The sequence below is a fragment of the Gymnodraco acuticeps genome, unplaced genomic scaffold, assembly GCF_902827175.1.
Source record: "Gymnodraco acuticeps unplaced genomic scaffold, fGymAcu1.1, whole genome shotgun sequence".
Classification (NCBI taxonomy): Eukaryota; Metazoa; Chordata; class Actinopteri; order Perciformes; family Bathydraconidae; genus Gymnodraco; species Gymnodraco acuticeps.
The window spans coordinates 124,193-144,221 of record NW_022992290.1 but is presented as its reverse complement, the minus strand read 5'-3'; the positions used below and the strand labels follow the sequence as shown (position 1 = coordinate 144,221).

Below are 20,029 nucleotides of genomic sequence, written 5' to 3'. Positions count from 1 at the left end.
CACGTTATCTCAGTTAGTTTACTGAGACAGAGAAACTGTCATTCCAGTTGGCTTTGTAGGAAGGACGCATTTATATTTATATAAGTATTTTCTGACTACTTTAAAACGCAAGATATTTAATGTTCAAGTGCTTTTAGTCGTAATAACAATCATATATTCCAAAGCTAATCTTCCTAAGGTGCAAATGTACATCATGTACTTATATAAAGTGCTAACTCTGTCAATAACAGCAAAAATAAATGCCCCGACCATCAACAGATACAGAGCATTATGTACACTAAATATTCAATCTGAAATGGGTTTACATTACAGTTGTGCTCCATCATCTTAACAGAAAGTGCTTTACCTAACCTATTACAGCAAGTGGTATTTTGTTTGTGTATTTTCTCAAGTATTTCTGTATTTTTCATAAAGTTTTCATGACAGTGTTGTGGGAGTTTAGGGAGTTCAGGGAGTTCAGGGAGTTCAGGGGGATTTCTGCTTTACCGGTTCAGAATTACTCATTGGTGTTTTTTATACTAATAATAAAAACTGAGATGAAACTCAAGACTTTTTATAAATGTTTAGCGATTACACGAGTGTATTATTCTTGTTTTTTCAAAGGTTCACCCTGTCTCACCTCTCAACGTACTGTTCTGTCATTTTGTGTTTTTCTCTGCTAATGTATAGTCTAACCTGTTCTGTTCTTAGTTAGTTATATACAGTATTAATATACAGTAGCTGTAGTTAGGCAGTGTGTTATGCTGTAATCTGAGTAAAGTCAACCCAGTGTAAAACATGTATCATCTCAGCAAAGGTACTGCATAGCTTGAAGTTGACCACAGCAGTCAACAGTCTTTCATGTTTTCCTTTCTGCAGGTTCTGTTGCTACCAAAAAACCTTGATTTCAAAAGGTGATATGTTGTTTTCATTCATTTGCTTCTGACATTGAACTCTGTCTTTTCAAATAGTTTCATCTGTTCACACGTTGCTGATGCGAACACTGAGAGGAGTGTCTCTGGCTCGGCCACGTTCCTCTCCTCTCTCCCTGTAGCTCTGCTCCAGGCGAATCTTCTCCGGATCAGACACCTCAGGCGCGGCCCCGCCCCCGTTGCACTGGTACCCAGGCTGGGGGCTGGAGGGTTTGAAGATGGGCGTAGTCTTCGTCTTGGCCACCTTGTCGAAGAAGGAGAAGTCCGCTACGTATTTGCCTGATGGAGAGAGAGAGACGACAGGGGGGAACTCATAACCCCACAGAATCTCATCCGGCAGGTAGGAGGTGCGCACCTGGCAGGTAGCGGAGGTCGGTTCAACTGTTGCACTCATGATCACCAACAGCTCAAAGTCCGCCAGCTCTGGATCTGTCCAGCCCCCACCTGGAGGCAAAATGAAAGAAAGGAAAGCAAGATTCATGATAAATACACAACTTAAAGGCCCACTCTGGACCACCAGTGGTATTAAGAGTAGTGCTGTCAAAATTATCGCGTTAACGGCGGTAATTAATTTTTTGAATGAATTGCGTTAAAAATTAAAATATTTAACGCATTTAACGCATGTGCAGAATGGCCCGCCCCATACGTGCCACCAGTGGCAGCGCCAGGGTATGGCTGGGGTAGGCTACACCCATACCAAGAAATGGCTTAGCCCCACCATGAAAAATGATGTTAAAGTAAGCAAAATAAAGTCTGCCAACTCGCGCGGGGTAAATTGCACAGACAGCAGTTAGTAACATTCTCAATAGAACATCTTTGATAACGGCGTGGTGTTGTTGCAGGAAGTCCCGACTCCCGACGGAGAATACTTTTGCTGTAGTACAGGGGTGCACATAACTGGTACGCAGGTTATGTGCGTAATCTGAAATGCGTACCGTCACTTGTGTCACAAAGCGCATTTGCGTACCGACGTACTTGTGAAGCTTTTCCAGAAGGCGGTTAGATCACCGGACGACAGAGTCGGTCTCCGTGTGCACAGACAGGGCTGCTGTTAATGTCGGTCTGTACAACGGAATTGTGCCAAAACTACGCCAACCGGCTGCGGAGGGAGACTCTCTCCCCCTCCCCCCCTTCACTGGAGAACTGCGCTAAAACAGCTGATCACAACGTTCACACTCTGTGGTCAAGAAGTACTCCACGAGCCGCCGCCCCCCCCCCCCCCCCCCCCTCCGTCGACTTTCCTGAAGTACTCCCCCGTTGATAGAAATCAACACGTAATGAATTAAGACCCCACGGTTTGATGATTGATAGGTGTGTGGGTTGTCTTTCATTTTGACACGCAGAAAATGTTATAATAAACATAGGCCTAGATACTGTATGTTAAATGGATATATCCGCCTTCTTTCCATTCCCACAACAATATACATAAATAAATGGCATATTTTGGAAAATAGTTCGAATGGTGATTAATCATGATTAATTAATTTTTAAACTGTGATTAATCTGATTACATTTTTTAATCGTTTGACAGCCCTAATTAAGAGTAATGTTGGTAAAAGCAGGTCCACATTTTGTTTGTATCTTGATACAGGAGTCCTGCCAATGGCTTCATGGTATTGCACAGATCAATAAGGGTGCTATGGACAATCTTGCACTATGTACATTCCCTAACATATTTAAGTGACCGTTATTTTTGATATTTTGTATACAGGGACGTGGGAAGGGGGGGTGCTGAGGGGGCTGCAGCACCCCCATCTGTTGGCGGAAAGTTGTAACTGCAACGCCAAAAAGTTCACTAAACAAATCAATACAAAAGTTTTACTTTGAGTTACTATTTTTGAGTTAGCATTTTAGTGTAAGCAGTCTATAAAAAGCTTCACTAAATAATAAGAGAAAGTGCTAATGCAGTGTGCTTCTTCTGTTTCAGTGCAGACAAGATCAGAGATGGGAGTTTTGTGAAAGGAGGATTTAAGAACTGGCGAAAAGCAGGGGAAACATTTAGGGAGCATGAGAAGTCCCATCAACACACAGGCCGTCAACAAACTGGCAGCATTAAAACGAACACCGATGAATGCACTGCTCTCAAAAGCTGTTGCTATACCAAATGACTGCATTTAATATGACGTTATTATACACTACCAAAGCCTCGAATGTTTTTTCTGTAGCCCCGGACAATTCTCCCTTAATAATATAATACATTAACCGTGCTTTACCTGAACCTCATCATGAGAGGACGGCAGAATTGTAATTTCTCGTGTTCAGTGAATGCAACAGAGGCAAGACACCAGATCAACCAGAGAGTTGCATGGAAATAAACGTGTCTTATTGGCTGACAGGTACCTATCCTGTGACAATGTTTAAACTGTCAGTCGGACTCAGAGTTTTTGAAGATGGACATAAGAAAATGTTTTCTTAAAAAATACGACAATTCTCAAGTGGTGGCTCACACAACAACCCCAGAGCCACTACTTGAGCCAGGTAAACAAGGTATGTAAATGTCAGTAACTTCCAAGTTATGCGAACATGTAAGCAAAGCATAAATTACAGCTACGTTGACGTTACTTTGAATCGCGGGGGTAAGCTATACCGTTAGCAAGTAGCTATAGCTAGCCAGAGATATTAAATAAACACTTTGTCATACATTCTAAATGTAATGTTTTTTAGCGTTACCTGGTGATTTCAAAGAAAGCTCTCTGGAAAATGTTGACTGTTCGACATGAAGCTACCTTACAGTACACCGTTGATCCAGAGTCCTGTCAGTTAAAGTGTTTCATAGTTAGCTTAGCTAAGCATCAACCTAGCACTGAAATATATGGATGTTATGTGACAGTATTTCTGAGAAAAAGTCAGCTGAAATGGTGGCATAGTTGCCACTGCTTTACATGCCGACAGCATGTTTGAACGTATTTGCAGCAGTACATGTGGCTGTTTAGCCACTGACGTTGCCATAACAACACCTGAATTCAAATGTGCAACCTCTTTTTGAGACAGATTTTTGCATGATATTATAATTCTTCTGAATTATATTCCTATTGACAGCTAGTTTCTATGTGTACATTATGAGATGGACAGCCAGAGAGAATACATTGAAAACAGTTATCCATAGATCTCTTAATTTTGCTCTAAATGCACCAGATTGATGCTTTTAACTTCAATATTTAAAAATTAATCCCCCTCCCACCTCACCCGCACGCCGCAGCCCCAACTCTGACTGTCTTCCCGCGTCCCTGTTTGTATATATTGATTGTTGTGTTTTATTTTAATGTGTGCATATGTGTAAATGTGTCTGTTGATTGTATATATAGAGGATATACATAATTATACATATTTGTATATTTATATTATTATATTTTGTATTTTTGCGGGATTGTTGGAAACATTATTTCGACCTCTGTCTGTACAAACACACAGAAAAATGTACATTAAAGTTGACTTCGACTGACTTTGACTTTGACTAAGGAAAGTTGGTATTGGTAAGAGATAAAGCTGGTAGGTACAAAGGTTGGAAGTTAAAATGAGAAAAAAAACAATAAGTTTTGCCTCTCTTTATTTTACAAATAAAGTGAGATTACAAATGGAAGGTCATCTCAATTTACAGCAAGTTAAGACTCAAGCTAAATGTAATCTTATCATATCATTTTAGCTCACCAAACACTGAAAAGCGGAAATGCATTCTGTCACATGATTTCTAAGTAATGTTATCTCTATAACTGCAGGCAACGGCCAGACAAGATCAAGGTATTGAAGCAATCTGGTTTCCATTTGCAGTCCCAGTAGTATTGATCACCTGAAATAAAGCCCCTTGACCCAAGAGGCTAAATATTCTCAGAACTCTCAAAACTCAGCCAATGGGGGCCAAGATTGAGATAAACGTACCCTTGGCTGCCCAGGCTCTCAGCGGGCTGTTTTCATCTATGATGTGATAGAAGGCGAGTGGCAGGATGAGGAAGGGGCTGTCGCTGGACATGTCCACTTCAAAGGGAACGTTCCTCTGGTCCAGACGAACTGTCTCGCCTTCCTTGGTCAGAGAAGTCTGGAGCAGTTTTCCAGTCACCTGGGAGAGTTGGTCAAAGTTTGACAAATTGTTCGTACACATCCTTACATTTATAGTAGAAGTTGTATCAAAGGTTTCCTTCCATGCAAAATGCACTTGTGTCTGTTGATTGTATATATATATAGGATAGCCTATACATATTTGTATACGCATTTGTATATTTGTATTATTGTATTTTTGTATTCGGGATTGTTGGAAATGATATTTTCAATCTCTCTGTCTGTACAAACACACAGAAAGATTTACATTAAAGTTGACTTTGACTTGATGTCTTTTATACATAAAGATGTGTCCACGGTGTCTCAGGGAACTCACAAAGTGTCAGAAAATAAAACCCTCTCTCTTTTCCTCCGTACCCAAATCTCTAAAAACGGGGGAACAACGGAGCTGATCCAGATTTGTGTCCGATATGACGTAATATCGGAAATGTGGGCTGGCTTTACACCCACGGCCCTATCAGAAACGTTGCTATCAGAAACAATGCCCGACGTATTTTGGACGTAATATAGTCTTTGTTTACATTAGCAAGCATTGATAACACTCAGAGCTAACCTAATCTTATATTGTTTAAGTAGTGCTACAATACAACAACTTTGACTGTGAAAACAAATCAAGTTGATGTTCTTACCTTGTGATTCACATAAAATAAAGCTCATAAACGACAAAGAGAACTGAAACAAACAACTTCATTCTGCAAATGTGCTGTATTACATTACATTGCATTTAGCTGACGCTTTTATCCAAAGCGACTTACAATAAGTACGTTCGACCAGGAAGACACAACCTTGAAGAAAACAGAATCATATAAGTACATCAGGTTTCATAGAGCCAAACATTTCAAGTGCTACTCAACTGGCTTTAGATAAGCCAGTCCTTTATTAGTATATAAGTGCTTTGTTAATAATTCTATTGCTCGAGGTGGAGTCGAAAGAGATGAGTTTTCAGTCTGCGCCGGAAGGTGTGTAAGCTTTCTGCTGTCCTGTATGCAGAAAGTCACAGCGTTTTGTCAGTTTCCTCTCAGCAAAGCTTTATTGCTAATTTCTTTGAAATCCGCCTGTGTCCATATTTGCTTTCCATGACATGATTCGACTTTGCCTTTAAAACACATAACCAGCTTTATTAAAGCACTTTTTTTAGAGGTTCATCTATTTTCCTCTCTCTTAAACACTATTTACATTCCAGGGCTCGATGTTAATTCAATACAATTTAACATTTACATTCAATTTCCAACATAGTCATAATATTCATCCTCATTAATGGCACACATTCCCATCAGAATAAAATCATTTTCAGTCACAGACTCACATACAACATAACTTTCACATTCTCTGCACTCACCTCTGAAAAATGTAAAAGGGCTACGAAAAAGTGTTCCCTATTAGTTTGATAAAGTTAGTAAATCATAAATCCCAGGGAAAGGCAAGCTTACAATGCTGACAGTCACATTTGCAACCTACAACAACCTGTCTGCCACTGGGTGGAAGGGGGCGTGGCCTTGGGAAAGAAGGAAGAGGGATGTGTTTGGAGAGAGAGGAGGAAGAAGGAAGCTGAACAAGCATTGAAGCAGGATGAGTCTGAGGACCATAAAGATGGAGCAGCAAACCAGGTCAGAGCCGGAGCATTTTTCCCTCCTTGACTTCTTTATTTTAAAGCATTTCTTTCCTTGGATATATGGTTGCCTTTTTGAATTACATTGGATTTTCATTTTACTGTATAACTCGCATTAAAGAGGCCCTATTATGCTTTTGATGGTTTTCCCTTTTCATTTGTTATAGGTGTGTGCATGTAAATGGTCTGCAAATAATCCCTCCAGAGAGAGTTTATATCACACACACTCATTTTTTATTTGCCCTCTCTTCCCCATGCAGGCTTCAGACTTTGAACCCTTTAAGTTGTAACCAGGTTTCATTGTTAGGCTGGTTGGTTTATGATGTCCTTATCTTCAAACGTCATCTCATTCACATGTCAGTTTTTCTAAAGTCACTGAGACAGAGAAACTGTAATTCCAGTTAGCTTAGCAGGAAGGAAGCATTTACATTTATATAAGTATTTTCTGACTACTTTAAAACTCTAGATATTTAATTTGTATGTGCTTTTAGTCGTAATAACAATCATATATTCCAAAGCTAATCTTTCTAAGGTGCAAATGTACATCATGTACTTATATAAAGTGCTAACTCTGTCAATAACAGCAACAAATAAATGCCCCGACCATCAACAGATACAGAGCATTATGTACACTAAATATTCAATCTGAAATGGGTTTACATTACAGTTGTGCTCCATCATCTCAACAGAAAGTGCTTTATCTAACCTATTACAGCAAGTGGTATTTTGTTTGTGTATTTTCTCAAGTATTTCTGTATTTTTCATAACATTTTCATGACAGTGTTGTGGGAGTTTAGGGAGTTCAGGGAGTTCAGGGAGTTCAGGGGGATTTCTGCTTTACCGGTTCAGAATTACTCATTGGTGTTTTTTATACTAATAATAAAAAACAGAGATGAAACTCAAGACTTTTTATAAATGTTTAGCGATTACACGAGTGTATTATTCTTGTTTTTTCAAAGGTTCACCCTGTCTCACCTCTCAACATACTGTTCTGTCATTTTGTGTTTTTCTCTGCTAATGTATAATCCAACCTGTTCTGTTCTTAGTTAGTAATATACAGTATTAATATACAGTAGCTGTAGTTAGGCAGTGTGTTATGCTGTAATCTGAGTAAAGTCAACCCAGTGTAAAACATGTATCATCACAGCATGACGAGCTTAAAGTTGACCACAGCAGTCCACAGTCTTTCATGTTTTCCTTTCTGCAGGTTCTGTTGCTACCAAAAAACCTTGATTTCAAAAGGTGATATGTTGTTTTCATTCATTTGCTTCTGACATTGAACTCTGTCTTTTCAAATAGTTTCATCTGTTCACACGTTGCTGATGCGAACACTGAGAGGAGTGTCTCTGGCTCGGCCACGTTCCTCTCCTCTCTCCCTGTAGCTCTGCTCCAGGCGAATCTTCTCCGGATCAGACACCTCAGGCGCGGCCCCGCCCCCGTTGCACTGGTACCCAGGCTGGGGGCTGGAGGGTTTGAAGATGGGCGTGGTCTTCGTCTTGGCCACTTTGTCGAAGAAGGAGAAGTCCGCTACGTATTTGCCTGATGGAGAGAGAGAGACGACAGGGGGGAACTCATAACCCCACAGAATCTCATCCGGCAGGTAGGAGGTGCGCACCTGGCAGGTAGCGGAGGTCGGTTCAACTGTTGCACTCATGATCACCAACAGCTCAAAGTCCGCCAGCTCTGGATCTGTCCAGCCCCCACCTGGAGGCAAAATGAAAAATGAAAGAGAGGAACACAAGATTCATGATAAATACAAAATGTAAAGGCCCACTCTGGACCACCAGTGGTAATAAGAGTAACGTTGGTAAAAGCAGGTCCACATTTTGTTTGTATCTTGATACAGGTGATACAAATTCCTAGTAAAAATCAATGGACAGGGAAGGTTGCAACTCGGTGCCTCACTCCCATCACTCCTGGACATTTACAAGACCCGCCTCACCCGCAGGGCACTCAGCATTGTGGGTGACCCCACTCATCCCTCCAACTGCCTCTTCACCCTCCAGCCTTCAGGGAGGAGATTCCGCAGCCTGATGTCGAGCACAACCAGACAAAAGAACACCAGGCTGTCAGGAGGCTGAACCTAACCCTATTCTCACAATAAGCAAGTGGAATGGATTTGATAATGAAGCACTGACACAGCGCTCTACAAAGAGCGGCGAGTGGAGAGACCGATGCACGGACATTCCACATGGTAAAAGTGGGGGGGTCTAAACTAATCATATAATGGCTGTGACGCCCATGGTCCCAGTAGTATTGAACACCTGAAATAAAGCCCCTGCGGAGTTTGACATTTGCGCTTGGGGGGGCAAAACATTTTTACTGACGTCAGTACACAGTCCCAACTATTGCGTGGGGTGCTACGGATACAGTAGCAATAAACCGCACTGAATATGACTTTTCCATGCCTGCCGTACACTCACACTCATATGGAAGCAGCGGTCTCTCCCCCCAACAACAGTGCATTACATAACTGTGCACATCTTATACTTATTTGATAACTACTATATCCCTTGGTTACTTGAACACGTTACACTATTATTAACCAGTGTCCTACCTTTTTAAAATATTGATATAAGAAATATTTGTATTGGAACAGTTTTCGACGTAGTAATGCTGAAACATATTTCAGGAGGTCCGGAGGACGGGTCTGGATCGACAGCCCAGGAAAGGCAAAGTTCATTGAGGGGTTCTCGGGCGGACGGCCCGGGGGCAAGGCAGAGTCCATGGTGGGGGTCTCGGGCGGACGGCCCGGGGGCAAGGCAGAGTCCATGGAGGGGGTCTCGGGCGGACGGCCCGGGGGCAAGGCAGAGTTTGAAAAGTCAGGGGGCCTGGCTCGAGGGCAAAGACCACGGCTGGGGAACTCAGGGGCCGGGCACAAGGACAGGCAGGAGCTGGTGGAACCCCTGGCGGGTCAGGCGTAGACGGGACCCTGGATGGAACATGGGCTGGTGTCAGTGGGACCCCAAACAGAACAGGACATGGAGTTGGTAGGACCCCCGACGAAACAGGTGTCGGCTGGACCTCCAACGGCACAGGACATAGAGTTGGCAGGACCCCCGGCAGAAGAGTAGTCGGCGGGACCTCCAACGGCACAGGACATAGGGTTGGCAGGACCCCCGGCAGAAGAGTAGTCGGCGGGACCTCCAACGGCACAGGACATAGGGTTGGCAGGACCCCCGGCAGAAGAGTAGTCGGCGGGACCTCCAACGGCAAAGGACATAGGGTTGGCTGGACCCCTGGCAGAAGAGTAGTCTGCGGGACCCCCAATGGGACAGGACATGGAGTTGGCAGGACCCCCAGAGGAACCTCCAACGGACCAGGACATTGGGTAGGGACTTGAGAGGGGACTCAAGAGGTGACTTGAAAGGGGACTTGAGAGGAGACTCGAGAGGGAACTCGAGAGGAGACTTGAGAGGTGACTTGAGAGGGAACTCGAGAGATGACTTGAAAGAGGACTCCAGAGGAAACTCGAGAGGAACTTGAGAGGGGACTCGAGAGGAGACTCTAGAGGAGGCTTGAGAGGGAACTCGAGAGGAGACTTGAGAGGTGACTCGAGAAGAGACTCGAGAGGGGACCTGAGAAGGAACTTGAGAGGGGACTCGAGAGGAGACTCGAGAGGAGACTTGAGAGATGACTTGAAAGGGGACTCGAGACGGAACTTGAGAGGTGACTTGAGAGGGGACTTGAGAGGTGACTCGAGAGGGGACTTGAGAGGAGACTCGAGAGGGGACTCGAGGGGGGAGTCGAGAAGGGACTCGAGAAGAGACTCAAGAGGGGACTTGAGAAGGAACTTGAGAGGGGACTCGAGAGGAGACTCGAGAGGAGGCTTGAGAGGGAACTCGAGAGGAGACTTGAGAGGGAACTCGAGAGGAGACTTGAGAGGTGACTCGAGAAGAGACTCGAGAGGGGACCTGAGAAGAAACGTGAGAGGGGACTTGAGTGGAGAATTGAGAGACGACTTGAAAGGGGACTCGAAAGGGAGCTTGAGAGGTAACTTGAGAGGGGACTTGAGAGGTGACTCGAGAGGGGACTTGAGAGGGGACTAGAGAGGGGACTCGAGAAGAGACTCGAGAGGGGACTTGAGAAGGAACTTGAGAGGAGACTTGAGACGGTCGGTTCATTCTGTTACGGTTTTGGAAAGGTAGGACCCAAATGCAGACTACAAAAAAAGTTGGTCTAGAAAACAAAAGCGAGCTTTATTTTAAAAGCTGAGGGCAAAAACATGGCAAAAAACACAAAGGAAGCACAAGGAAGATACCATACAAAAAGCTGACGATGACTGACATGGAGGGAGACGGGAAAAATAAACAAAGAACTGACACCGAACACAGGAAGAGACAAGACTAAATACAGGGAGGGGTAATCATGAGACGAGACACAGCCGGGCAGGGAAGGAGAAACACAAGGGCAACAGGTGAACACAATCAGACAATCAGACACACCAGGGAAACTAACGACAGGGAGGACAGAACAGCAAAATAACTCCAAAACTAGACACACAAAACTCAAACCCTGACAGAACTCTCAAAACTCAGCCAATGGGTGTCAAGATTGAGATAAACTTACCCTTGGCTGCCCAGGCTCTCAGCGGGCTGTTTTCATCTATGATGTGATAGAAGGTGAGGGGCAGGATGAGGAAGGGGCTGTCGCTGGACATGTCCACTTCAAAGGGCACGTTCCTCTGGTCCAGACGAACTGTCTCGCCTTCCTTGGTCAGAGAAGTCTGGAGCAGTTTTCCAGTCACCTGGGAGAGTTGGTCAAAGTTTGACAAATTGTTCGTACACATCCTTACATTTATAGTAGAAGTTGTATTAAAGGTCTCCTACCATGCAAAATGCACTTTTTGATGTCTTTTATACATAGATATGTGTCCCCGGTGAGTCAGGGAACTCACAAAGTGTCAGAAAACAAAACCCTCTCTCTTTTCCTCCGTACCCAAATCTCTAAAAACGGGGGGAAAATGGAGCTGATCCATATTTGCTTCCGATATGACGTAATATCGTAAATGTGGGCTGGCTTTCACCCACGGCCCTATCAGAAACAATGCCAGACGTATGTTGGACGTAATATGGTCTCTACAGTTTACATTAGCAAGCATTACTAACACTCAGAGCTAACCTGTACTATTTTGAGCAAAACACATCATAGACATGTTTTTTATGTATTTGTACATATCTGAGACCCATAATATATGCCTGAAAATAGCATGAGGAGATCTTTAATATCTGTTCATCTACAGTGTACTCTGTCTCAATGCACATTTACCTGACACCCGAGCAGGAGACTCTTGCGCATGTTGGCCACCCGGATCATCAGGCAGGGTCGCCCTTCGTGGGTCGACACCACAGCATGCTGGCTAAACTTCACCGTCTCCCCTCGCTTCTTTGGCCGTGCAATCTAAGCAGGGACAGGTCAATACATTCAGGTTTTAGTCAGATCATCTTTGATAAAACTTGTTGAGGAGTTTTGCGCTCAACATAGGAACAGATGAATGCCTGTTCAAGAATTGCCTGCAGTTGTGCTTCAAAAACTTCAAAGTGCTTTTTATTGGAGAAAAACTCATTCTCTTTCACTTTTTGCAGCAATTATTAAGAAAACAGCAAAGTTCTATGTAAATATACAATACTTGGCAGTTAAATATTTACGCATTGGCTACCTTGGCTAGGAAGGTACCGGTGATGAAGATCTCCATCAGCATAGTGAGCACCAGCTGGACGATGAGGAGGATGATGGCTACTGGACATTCCTCAGTGATGCATCGAAAACCATAACCAATGGTGGTCTGGGTCTCCAGGGAGAAGAGGAAAGCCCCCGTCAGGGTTTGCACCTGCATCACACAGGGTGTGTGATTTGATGGAGGGTCGAATTCTGGGGAAATATACAAAGTTATTTTTGTGATATTGTGTTTTTGTTTTGTTCTCTAACTCTGTACGCTAACACTGGCCATTGTTATGTCTTAAAAACTATACATTTCGAGGGAAGAGTAAACAAGTGTCTGCCTTGAAAATATGCTATTGCTATTTGTCATTACAGTACTTTTTATAACTTGTATGCCGGTAAGTTGAGCAAGCGTAAGAAGAAGTGATATTTAGAGGAAGTGGGGGTGAGCATATTTGAGATATGCAGATGTTTAATGTCTAATTTTAGTTTAGTTTAAGCTCAAGACTAGGCCCAGGAAATGCAATTTGCATCAACAACCTCATGTCTTTACAACACTATAAGAAATAACACTCACCCCCAATGCAAGTGCATACAAGGATATAGAGATTATAGATCGTTAAATGTCATGTTTTCCAGACACCGACTTCAACACCTCCTGCTGATAATATCACACTTTACTTTACACCACTCTAATTGACGCCCACTTCTCAGAGCTGTGTGCTTTTTATTTTGTGTGAAGGACGCTCGAGATGTTTAATGCACTGTCTGTTCATGCTATCATGTCCAAAGTCACATGAACAGATGTTTGGCAACAAGTTACCATGTGGAATATAAACTGAAATTTGGTCTTGACCTAAATGACCTAAATATGTTTCTCTGGGAAGACACATGGAAGTACCCATTAAACCTTAGTCCCCCCCATTCTCACCAAGTAGGTCTTCGTGCACCAGTGCCAACAGATACCACAGCACCCCGAACAGGAACCAGGTCCCTGCAAACGTAGCCGTGAACAAGAATAACTTGTAGCGCCACTGCATGTCCAGAAAAGTTGTCCAGAGGTCACGCATGTACAGAGCACTTCGCCCGCTGACGTGCTCGATGCGCACGTTGCTTCGTCCATCTTTGGACAGGACGCGTCTCCTCTTCCTCAGAGTCCCGCCCGCACCGGATACGCCGCCACCCAGTAAGGGTTTTAAAACATCTGTCTGTGTCTGGGAGTGGCACACATTCTGAGGAGAGGAGCTACGAGAGGAAGGAGGTGAGGCAGATGTCATCTGGGGAACAACAAAGAAAGACTAGTAAATCATTTCTCTTGATAATAACATTTCTAACTGGCCAGTGCGTATAGGCTCTTTTGAGATGATTTGGGGTAGAATGTCTCTACGATGAAAACTTTTCTATAACATCTTGCAGTGTTCTCAACATCAGCAGAACCTCATGATCTGATACAGTGTGTGTGATATCCTGTAGCATGATGACTGTTTTAGTTTTCTAACTTCCCCTACACGCACCTGCTCTCACTCTCACAGCTCTCATCTCAAATGAACACTTTGAATGAAACATGTGATTGATAATATCAAAAATATGTTGCAAATCAAAGAAAAAGAACAAGCATGCAAGTCAACATGAAACTGTAACGTTGAATTATAAAGCAGGTTTAATAGGCAAAGCAATCCTGAGAGGCCGTGCACACGGACTCAAGTGTCTTCTACGTTTTTGCTACAATGTTCTGTTAAATTTGGTGAAACTTGATTGGAAGTTTCCTAAGGTCACCACATCTTTCAGGCATGATATTACGGTCTACAGAGGTGTGTACTTATGTCTCATCAATTGGACCCCAGCCTCCAAAACCATTGCTTCAGGCTCGACTTGATAGAAACAAGAAGCTTATATAAAACTGTTCTAGCTTGTAATCTTCCTGAGAACAGAAAGTATATTTGTTGTGGTCATGCCAATAAAGCCCCGTTGTATTGTATTGTAATAATATGTTCCTATCCTGTATCCCTATTCTCACTTTGCATAAAGTCAATGGAGTTTCCCAAACAGGTAAAAACCCTTGTGTGAGTGCGCGGTGTGTTTTACCCCACGTTGTGATTTTGGAAGTGTTCCTGAAACCCTGCCATTTGTAGGAAACATACTCAATGCATACTCATTTACATGATGAACTCAAGTGCTCATTTTGAATAATGTGCATTGTCCCTTCTTAAATAGATCAAAGGCATCCTGTCAGTAGCTTCAATCGAGAATATCAGGTGTCGAAGATGACCCACAGCTGCTTCAAGCATCCTGAGACAAGTGTTTTTTAAGGCAAACAACCCCAAAACAAATTAAGTTATGCTTAAACAATATAGCTACTATAGTGCAACGCTCAGAGCTACAGCTTTGTGTCACATAGAAGAAACGAAAGAGAGAAGTTGCTGCTAAAAGTGGGTTAGTTGTTTGTTTATATCGTTGGTTTCGGAAGTGTACACATCGTCTCTCTTTTGCATCATGGTGAGAGGTGGGTTTGGGGGGATTTCCAACGCTTTTTAATTTGTATAAAGCAAGCCTTCAGTCTTCCCTCAGTGGAAAGATCATTAGAATAAATTACATAAGCTGCTAAAACACACAATTGTGCCATGGGGAGTTGAATAATAAAGAAGTGGGTAGTTTTTTTATGATTCTGAACAGATAAGATAAAAAGGCATTTCCAAATGTGGTTGTCAACATTTCACACAGTTTGCCGAATGGAGAACACAAATACAGTATGAAGAAACTACTGCTTTTACAGCCAAGGTTTCTTTAGAGTACATACCCTATGTCTAAACTTGTGTTTCTCCTTTTGCACACATTTTATACCACGTGTAGTTTGCAGCCGTTAACAGCACGTAGATCAAAATGATTCAAAATGAAACCAGAAAGTGAGACAGGAAAGGAAATAGTGTGTGTACTGAACGATACTAGTGGTTTTGAGCAACACTAGTCGGTGTTCAGGTGTTCCACCAGGTTCATTTAGGAAATATCTTGAAAACTTTTAGATGAATTGCTTTTAGATGAATTGCTCTTAAATAGTGTTCATTGTCCCCAGATGCTGAATCCTAATCACTTCAATGATCCCCTTGTTTTCTAAGTTCCTTTCTCAGGTCTCAGATTGCATTTATCCAATGAGGAATAAGGACATTCCCATTAGCAACATATTTACTAATGATAACTGGTCATTAGCACATGTTAGCTAACAGGCTAACTGAGAGGATGAGATGGTAAGTTATACTGTGGATGTCACTGGGAGACTTTTAGCATGATAGCCATTAGCATATTTTATACTTGACTTGAGTGTTTGAGGATTAAACAAAAACTAAGAACCTGAACTTTTATCCATCTTACAATTAGTGTGTTTATGATTACAGCCTCTGTCTGTCTGTGTTTCAGTAGAAGATTGTGGTGTCATGAATACAGGAAGAAACACTTGATATCAAGTGTGAACACCAACGAAAAGCTGTTCCTGTTCAGTTGATATCTTTTTGATCTTAAAATGACATTACATTACATTACATTACATTGCATTTAGCTGACGCTTTTATCCAAAGCGACTTACAATAAGTACATTCGACCAGGAAGACACAACAAACAACAACAAAAAAGGGGAACCATTAGGCCTACTGCTAGAATAAAGATTATTAAAGTGCATTAGGGATAGTGCAGGGTGGATTCTGAGCTATTTTCACAGGACAAACCAGTGTGTTATTGTCTTAAAAACTGCACATATTCATACATATAAATATCTTACAGTGTGTTTTTAGTGCTTGACACTGTGGGATGTTTTCATGTGTGCCCTTTCAGTACATGCAGATGCAGTTTCACCCGTCACACACAGACAGTTACTGTAAGTCTGAACATCTGATACGCTCACTTACGTCCGATAAAGCATGCAGGCCAGTAAGCAGAAGATAACCCACAAGAGAGGGAAAGAGAAAAAGGAGAAACAGTCGAATTAGGCTGAAGATGCACTGCATTAACGCAACAGCCCCTCCTCACAGAGTCTCATTTGTCATCCGGAGAAAAGAGGAGAACTTTAATGAATAAATTAAGGTTAGAAATCTTTGTCGTTTATCTAGATAACGTTTTTTGTTAAGGCTTAACTGTTGATTCAGACCAGAGAGGCCTTTAGTGGACAAAGAGTGAACTTCTGACTGGTAACTTTAGACAGCAGGAAGAGTTTGGCAGGAAAAGAGCCAAAGTGTTGCTCTCTGAATGCCCGGCTCACGACTGTATTTTGCTCCCATTCAGCCACATCATGATGTTGATGATGATGATGATGATGATGATGATGATCCAAATCCGGAGGTCAAACCGACCTGTTGCACTTTGGTGCATGCAGAGTTGAGAAAATAGATGGAAAGTAGAAGTAGTAGTTGTGTAATACCACAGTGAAGAAATACGTTCCGCATTCAAAATTGTACTTAAGAACAAAAGTATTCGCAAAATAAAACTCTATGGATCAAAAACAAAACAAGCTGAGAAAACAACCCAAAGTCAGGGATGTCCTCGTACATCTGGCCATGCATGGTGTTAATCAAAATGACTTCTATACAATGCTGACCTCGCTTTGCATAACAGCTTTAATTACATCACACGTTGGTGATTATGCAAGGGTGAGCCTCTCAAAAGTTTCATAACCACAAAGACACCATTGAAAACGTCTCTTTCATCGGTGCATCGCCTTCTCATCCAATCTCACATTCCCAGAACGGGAAAATAATAACTACAATCACACATCAGATAATGTGAGGAAATGAGAGGGAAATATTTTAAACCCACCTCTCGAGTAGGATGTATTCCATATCCATGGCAACAACCTCACTGTACTGAGCCGAATCCAAAAACTGAATCAAAACTTTTTATTTTGCCAAAAAAAGGAGCGCTGCATGTTTTCCTGATCTCTCACTCTCCCTAGTCTTTCACTTTTTTCTCCCTTTCCTCTTTCTCTCTCTTTGCTTCCTTCCCTCTCTCCTCTCTGTACACAGGAATGCTTTGTTAGCAGCCGAGATGAAGGAGACAAAAGACGCCATTGACAAAAACGACTCTGTATCCATCTGTGTGTGTGTGTGATTATGTGAGAGTGGGATTACAATTACAAAAGTATTTCTACGAATGTGTGTGTGTGTGTGTGTGTGTGTGTGTGTGTGTGTGTGTGTGTGTGTGTGTGTGTGTGTGTGTGTGTGTGTGTGTGACTGAAGGCTTACATGTGTGCATGTGTTTGTGTGCAATTATTTGTAAAAGATTTGTGTGAGAGATGAGTGAAAAGAAGGGAGGGAGGAAGAGAGAGGTCTGTGACAAAAGGCCCTTGTTAGTATTCTGGAGTGAGTAGTTTTCCCCCTTCATCTCCCACACACACACACACACACACACACACACACTTTTTCTTTCCCTCCCTTGAGTTTATTTGTGCTCTTACCTTCCTTATCTTTCCTTGTCTCTCTCTCTCTCTCTCTCTCTCTCTCTCTCTCTCTCTCTCTCTCTCTCTCTCTCTCTCTCTCTCTCTCTCTCTCTTCTCTCTTTATTTCCCAGATGTTAGTTTAAATAATTTCCCTTTATCCGCATTAACAGAATCACATGAGGTTCCAAAATAAGATGTCTTATTAGAAAAGAGTGAAAGGTTTGAAATCATTTGTCACTTAATTTGTAAACATCTGTTGAGCAGATAACTTCTGTGTACCCCCCACCTCCTTGTCTCACACACTTTCTCCTGTAGTTCTTATATATGTGTTTTACAATACTAGTTTCTCCTGGTGTCTGATTAAAAACAGCCAACACATAAAACATAATAAAGAAACTTGTTGAATTGTCAAAAAAGGTCATAAATTGAGATCATTGAGGGCTCTTAAAGAAGCATAATCACGTTTTCATTCATTAGCTTTAAAGACTGAAACACACTCACACAATCATCGTGGATAAAACATGATTAAGCCCCGTAATGTAATTCCATTGCGTTTCTGCAGCGCCTAAGAAATAAAATACATTTTGGATTATTTATTTGTATTTTTTTACTTATTATACTGCAGCGCTAGAGTCCTTTAAGTGTTAACTAATCATTGCCTCTTTCTGACTTTGTGAACTGATTTCAACTCAAATATCTCTTTTGTCAATAACTTTTTGTAGCTTTATTCAATTGTATTGATGCCGTGGAGAATAAATAAGAATTCTATGTGTATTTTAATAAATGCGAGATGTGAAATACTGGCAGTGTTTGTCAGATGTGAGCGCTAGAATCAAATGCTCTGATTGGATTTGACGACAGATGTCAGTTCTCCAAATTCCTCTCTGATGCCCATCTTGTGACACTTTGAAATCTCTGCATCAAATTCACAATGCAGCTTTAAATAAACACGTAAACTATGAATTTGAACTGTGAACAAGGTGTCATCGTGAGGTAAACAACTATTATCGTTTTGTTTAATTACCTACAATTGGTGCTGCTTTACTTTGGGTTAGGGTTCATGTACTTTGCCTCTATATTTTTAGAACATTACAAAAATAACGACATATATTCACAGCTCAGGGTTGGTCAATTATGGAAATGTGGCTTCTGTGAATGTCAGTAATATCACAATCATTTAAAGCTTTAATGCACTGAATTATAAATGTATTGAATATTTTAGTACTTTGTTTTTACTGTTGTGTTTTTTTACCAATGAAACTGCAAGTGGAAATAACGCAATATAAATACTTATATAAATAAAAACAGTATATTACTCAATATGTAAAACATAAATGAAATCAAGCCATAAATCTGTACTACAATATACACATTCAGGTATTCAGGTAGGAACCAAGGAACGTACCTGAAGTGTAAAAGACACGTGTTAATTCCTTTATGTATTACAACACATATAAATGTTGGCATGAAAAACATTTGTATGTCTAAGAAATGTGTTTCTTACCTTCACAGATTGAATTACAGTCTAAAGGCTGTGCAGAGGGGAGTTGAGCCTCTGGTCCTCATGTCTGCTGTCCTGCACCTGCTCACACACACAGCTGAGTAACGTCCCGCTGCACTGATGCACCATTGAGGAGAATTATGGAGACAGTCATTGGCTCTTCAGGCTTCTGTCTCTGACCCTCAGCCCGGTCTCACTGCTCGCAAATTCTCCCCAGAGAGACAGGACGTGGCTTTCTAAGAGGCATCTCTCTCTCACTGTTACTCTTTCCCTCCGTGTCTCTCCCTCTCTCCTGGAATCCTGTGTTGTCCTCCTCGCCTCTGTGTAATTGCTGTAACAATTGATCGCCACTCCCAGCGGTCTCAGTCCAAATCAGAATAGCAAAGGGGACCAAAAATGCATCAACATGGGATAAAAGAATCATATATCCAATCCAATCCAATCCATTTAATTTATATAGCACATTTAAAAACAACAGAGTTGAACAAAGTGCTGTACATCAACAAGTGTATAAAAACATAGCATAAATAAATACATAAAAACAGACAGGACATGAAACAAATGTAATACGAGACAATGAAACCAGATCAGAAGCCACAGACTGAAAGAACTCTCCTATATGACGTAAAAACAATACAAAACACTAGTAAGGTAAAAAATAAATAAATAAAAACCACATTTTACAGCACAAGTGTCACCTGGTCTGTACAGTAAAAGCCAAGGAAAATAAGTGGGTTTTTAAGCGAGATTTAAAAACAGGCAGAGTTGGAGCAAGTCTAAGCTGGAGGGGTAATTTGTTCCATAACTTCGGAGCTGCAACAGCAAAGGCTCTGTCTCCCCGCTGCTTTAGCCTCGATTTTGGGACTTCCAGAATG

At 41.9% G+C, this 20,029-nt stretch overlaps 2 protein-coding genes across 3 annotated transcripts in view; both read right to left on the bottom strand.

Annotated features, from left to right (window-relative positions):
• Window positions 1-20,029, bottom strand: part of LOC117540925 (SLAM family member 9-like) — a 133,938-nt gene that overhangs the window by 74,620 nt on the left and 39,289 nt on the right. The window lies entirely within an intron of this gene.
• On the bottom strand, window positions 865-19,471 carry LOC117540920 (ATP-sensitive inward rectifier potassium channel 10-like). 2 transcript variants are annotated; one of them, XM_034207865.1, is made up of 6 exons: window positions 19,158-19,471; window positions 13,166-13,511; window positions 12,233-12,444; window positions 11,842-11,973; window positions 4,788-4,965; window positions 865-1,355 (listed from the first exon to the last, which is right to left on the bottom strand). In XM_034207865.1, the coding sequence occupies exons 2-6, from the start codon at window positions 13,509-13,511 to the stop codon at window positions 961-963; spliced, it is 1,263 nt and encodes a 420-aa protein (XP_034063756.1). In that variant the 5' UTR covers window positions 19,158-19,471; the 3' UTR covers window positions 865-960. The 2 variants fall into 2 exon arrangements, with proteins under 2 accessions (XP_034063756.1, XP_034063755.1); XM_034207864.1 differs by lacking the exons at window positions 865-1,355; window positions 4,788-4,965 and adding exons at window positions 5,645-8,277; window positions 11,143-11,320 and having other exon boundaries at window positions 19,158-19,465.

Coding starts and splice junctions, on each gene's coding strand:
- LOC117540920 (XM_034207865.1), bottom strand. CDS start 13,511: ATGACATCTGCCTCACCTCCTTCCTCTCGTAGCTCCTCTCCTCAGAAT. Junction 4,966..11,841: donor GTCTCCTGCTCGGGTGTCAG/GTAAATGTGCAT, acceptor CAACTCTCCCAG/GTGACTGGAAAACTGCTCCA. Junction 1,356..4,787: donor GAGAGCCTGGGCAGCCAAGG/GTACGTTTATCT, acceptor TTTTGCCTCCAG/GTGGGGGCTGGACAGATCCA.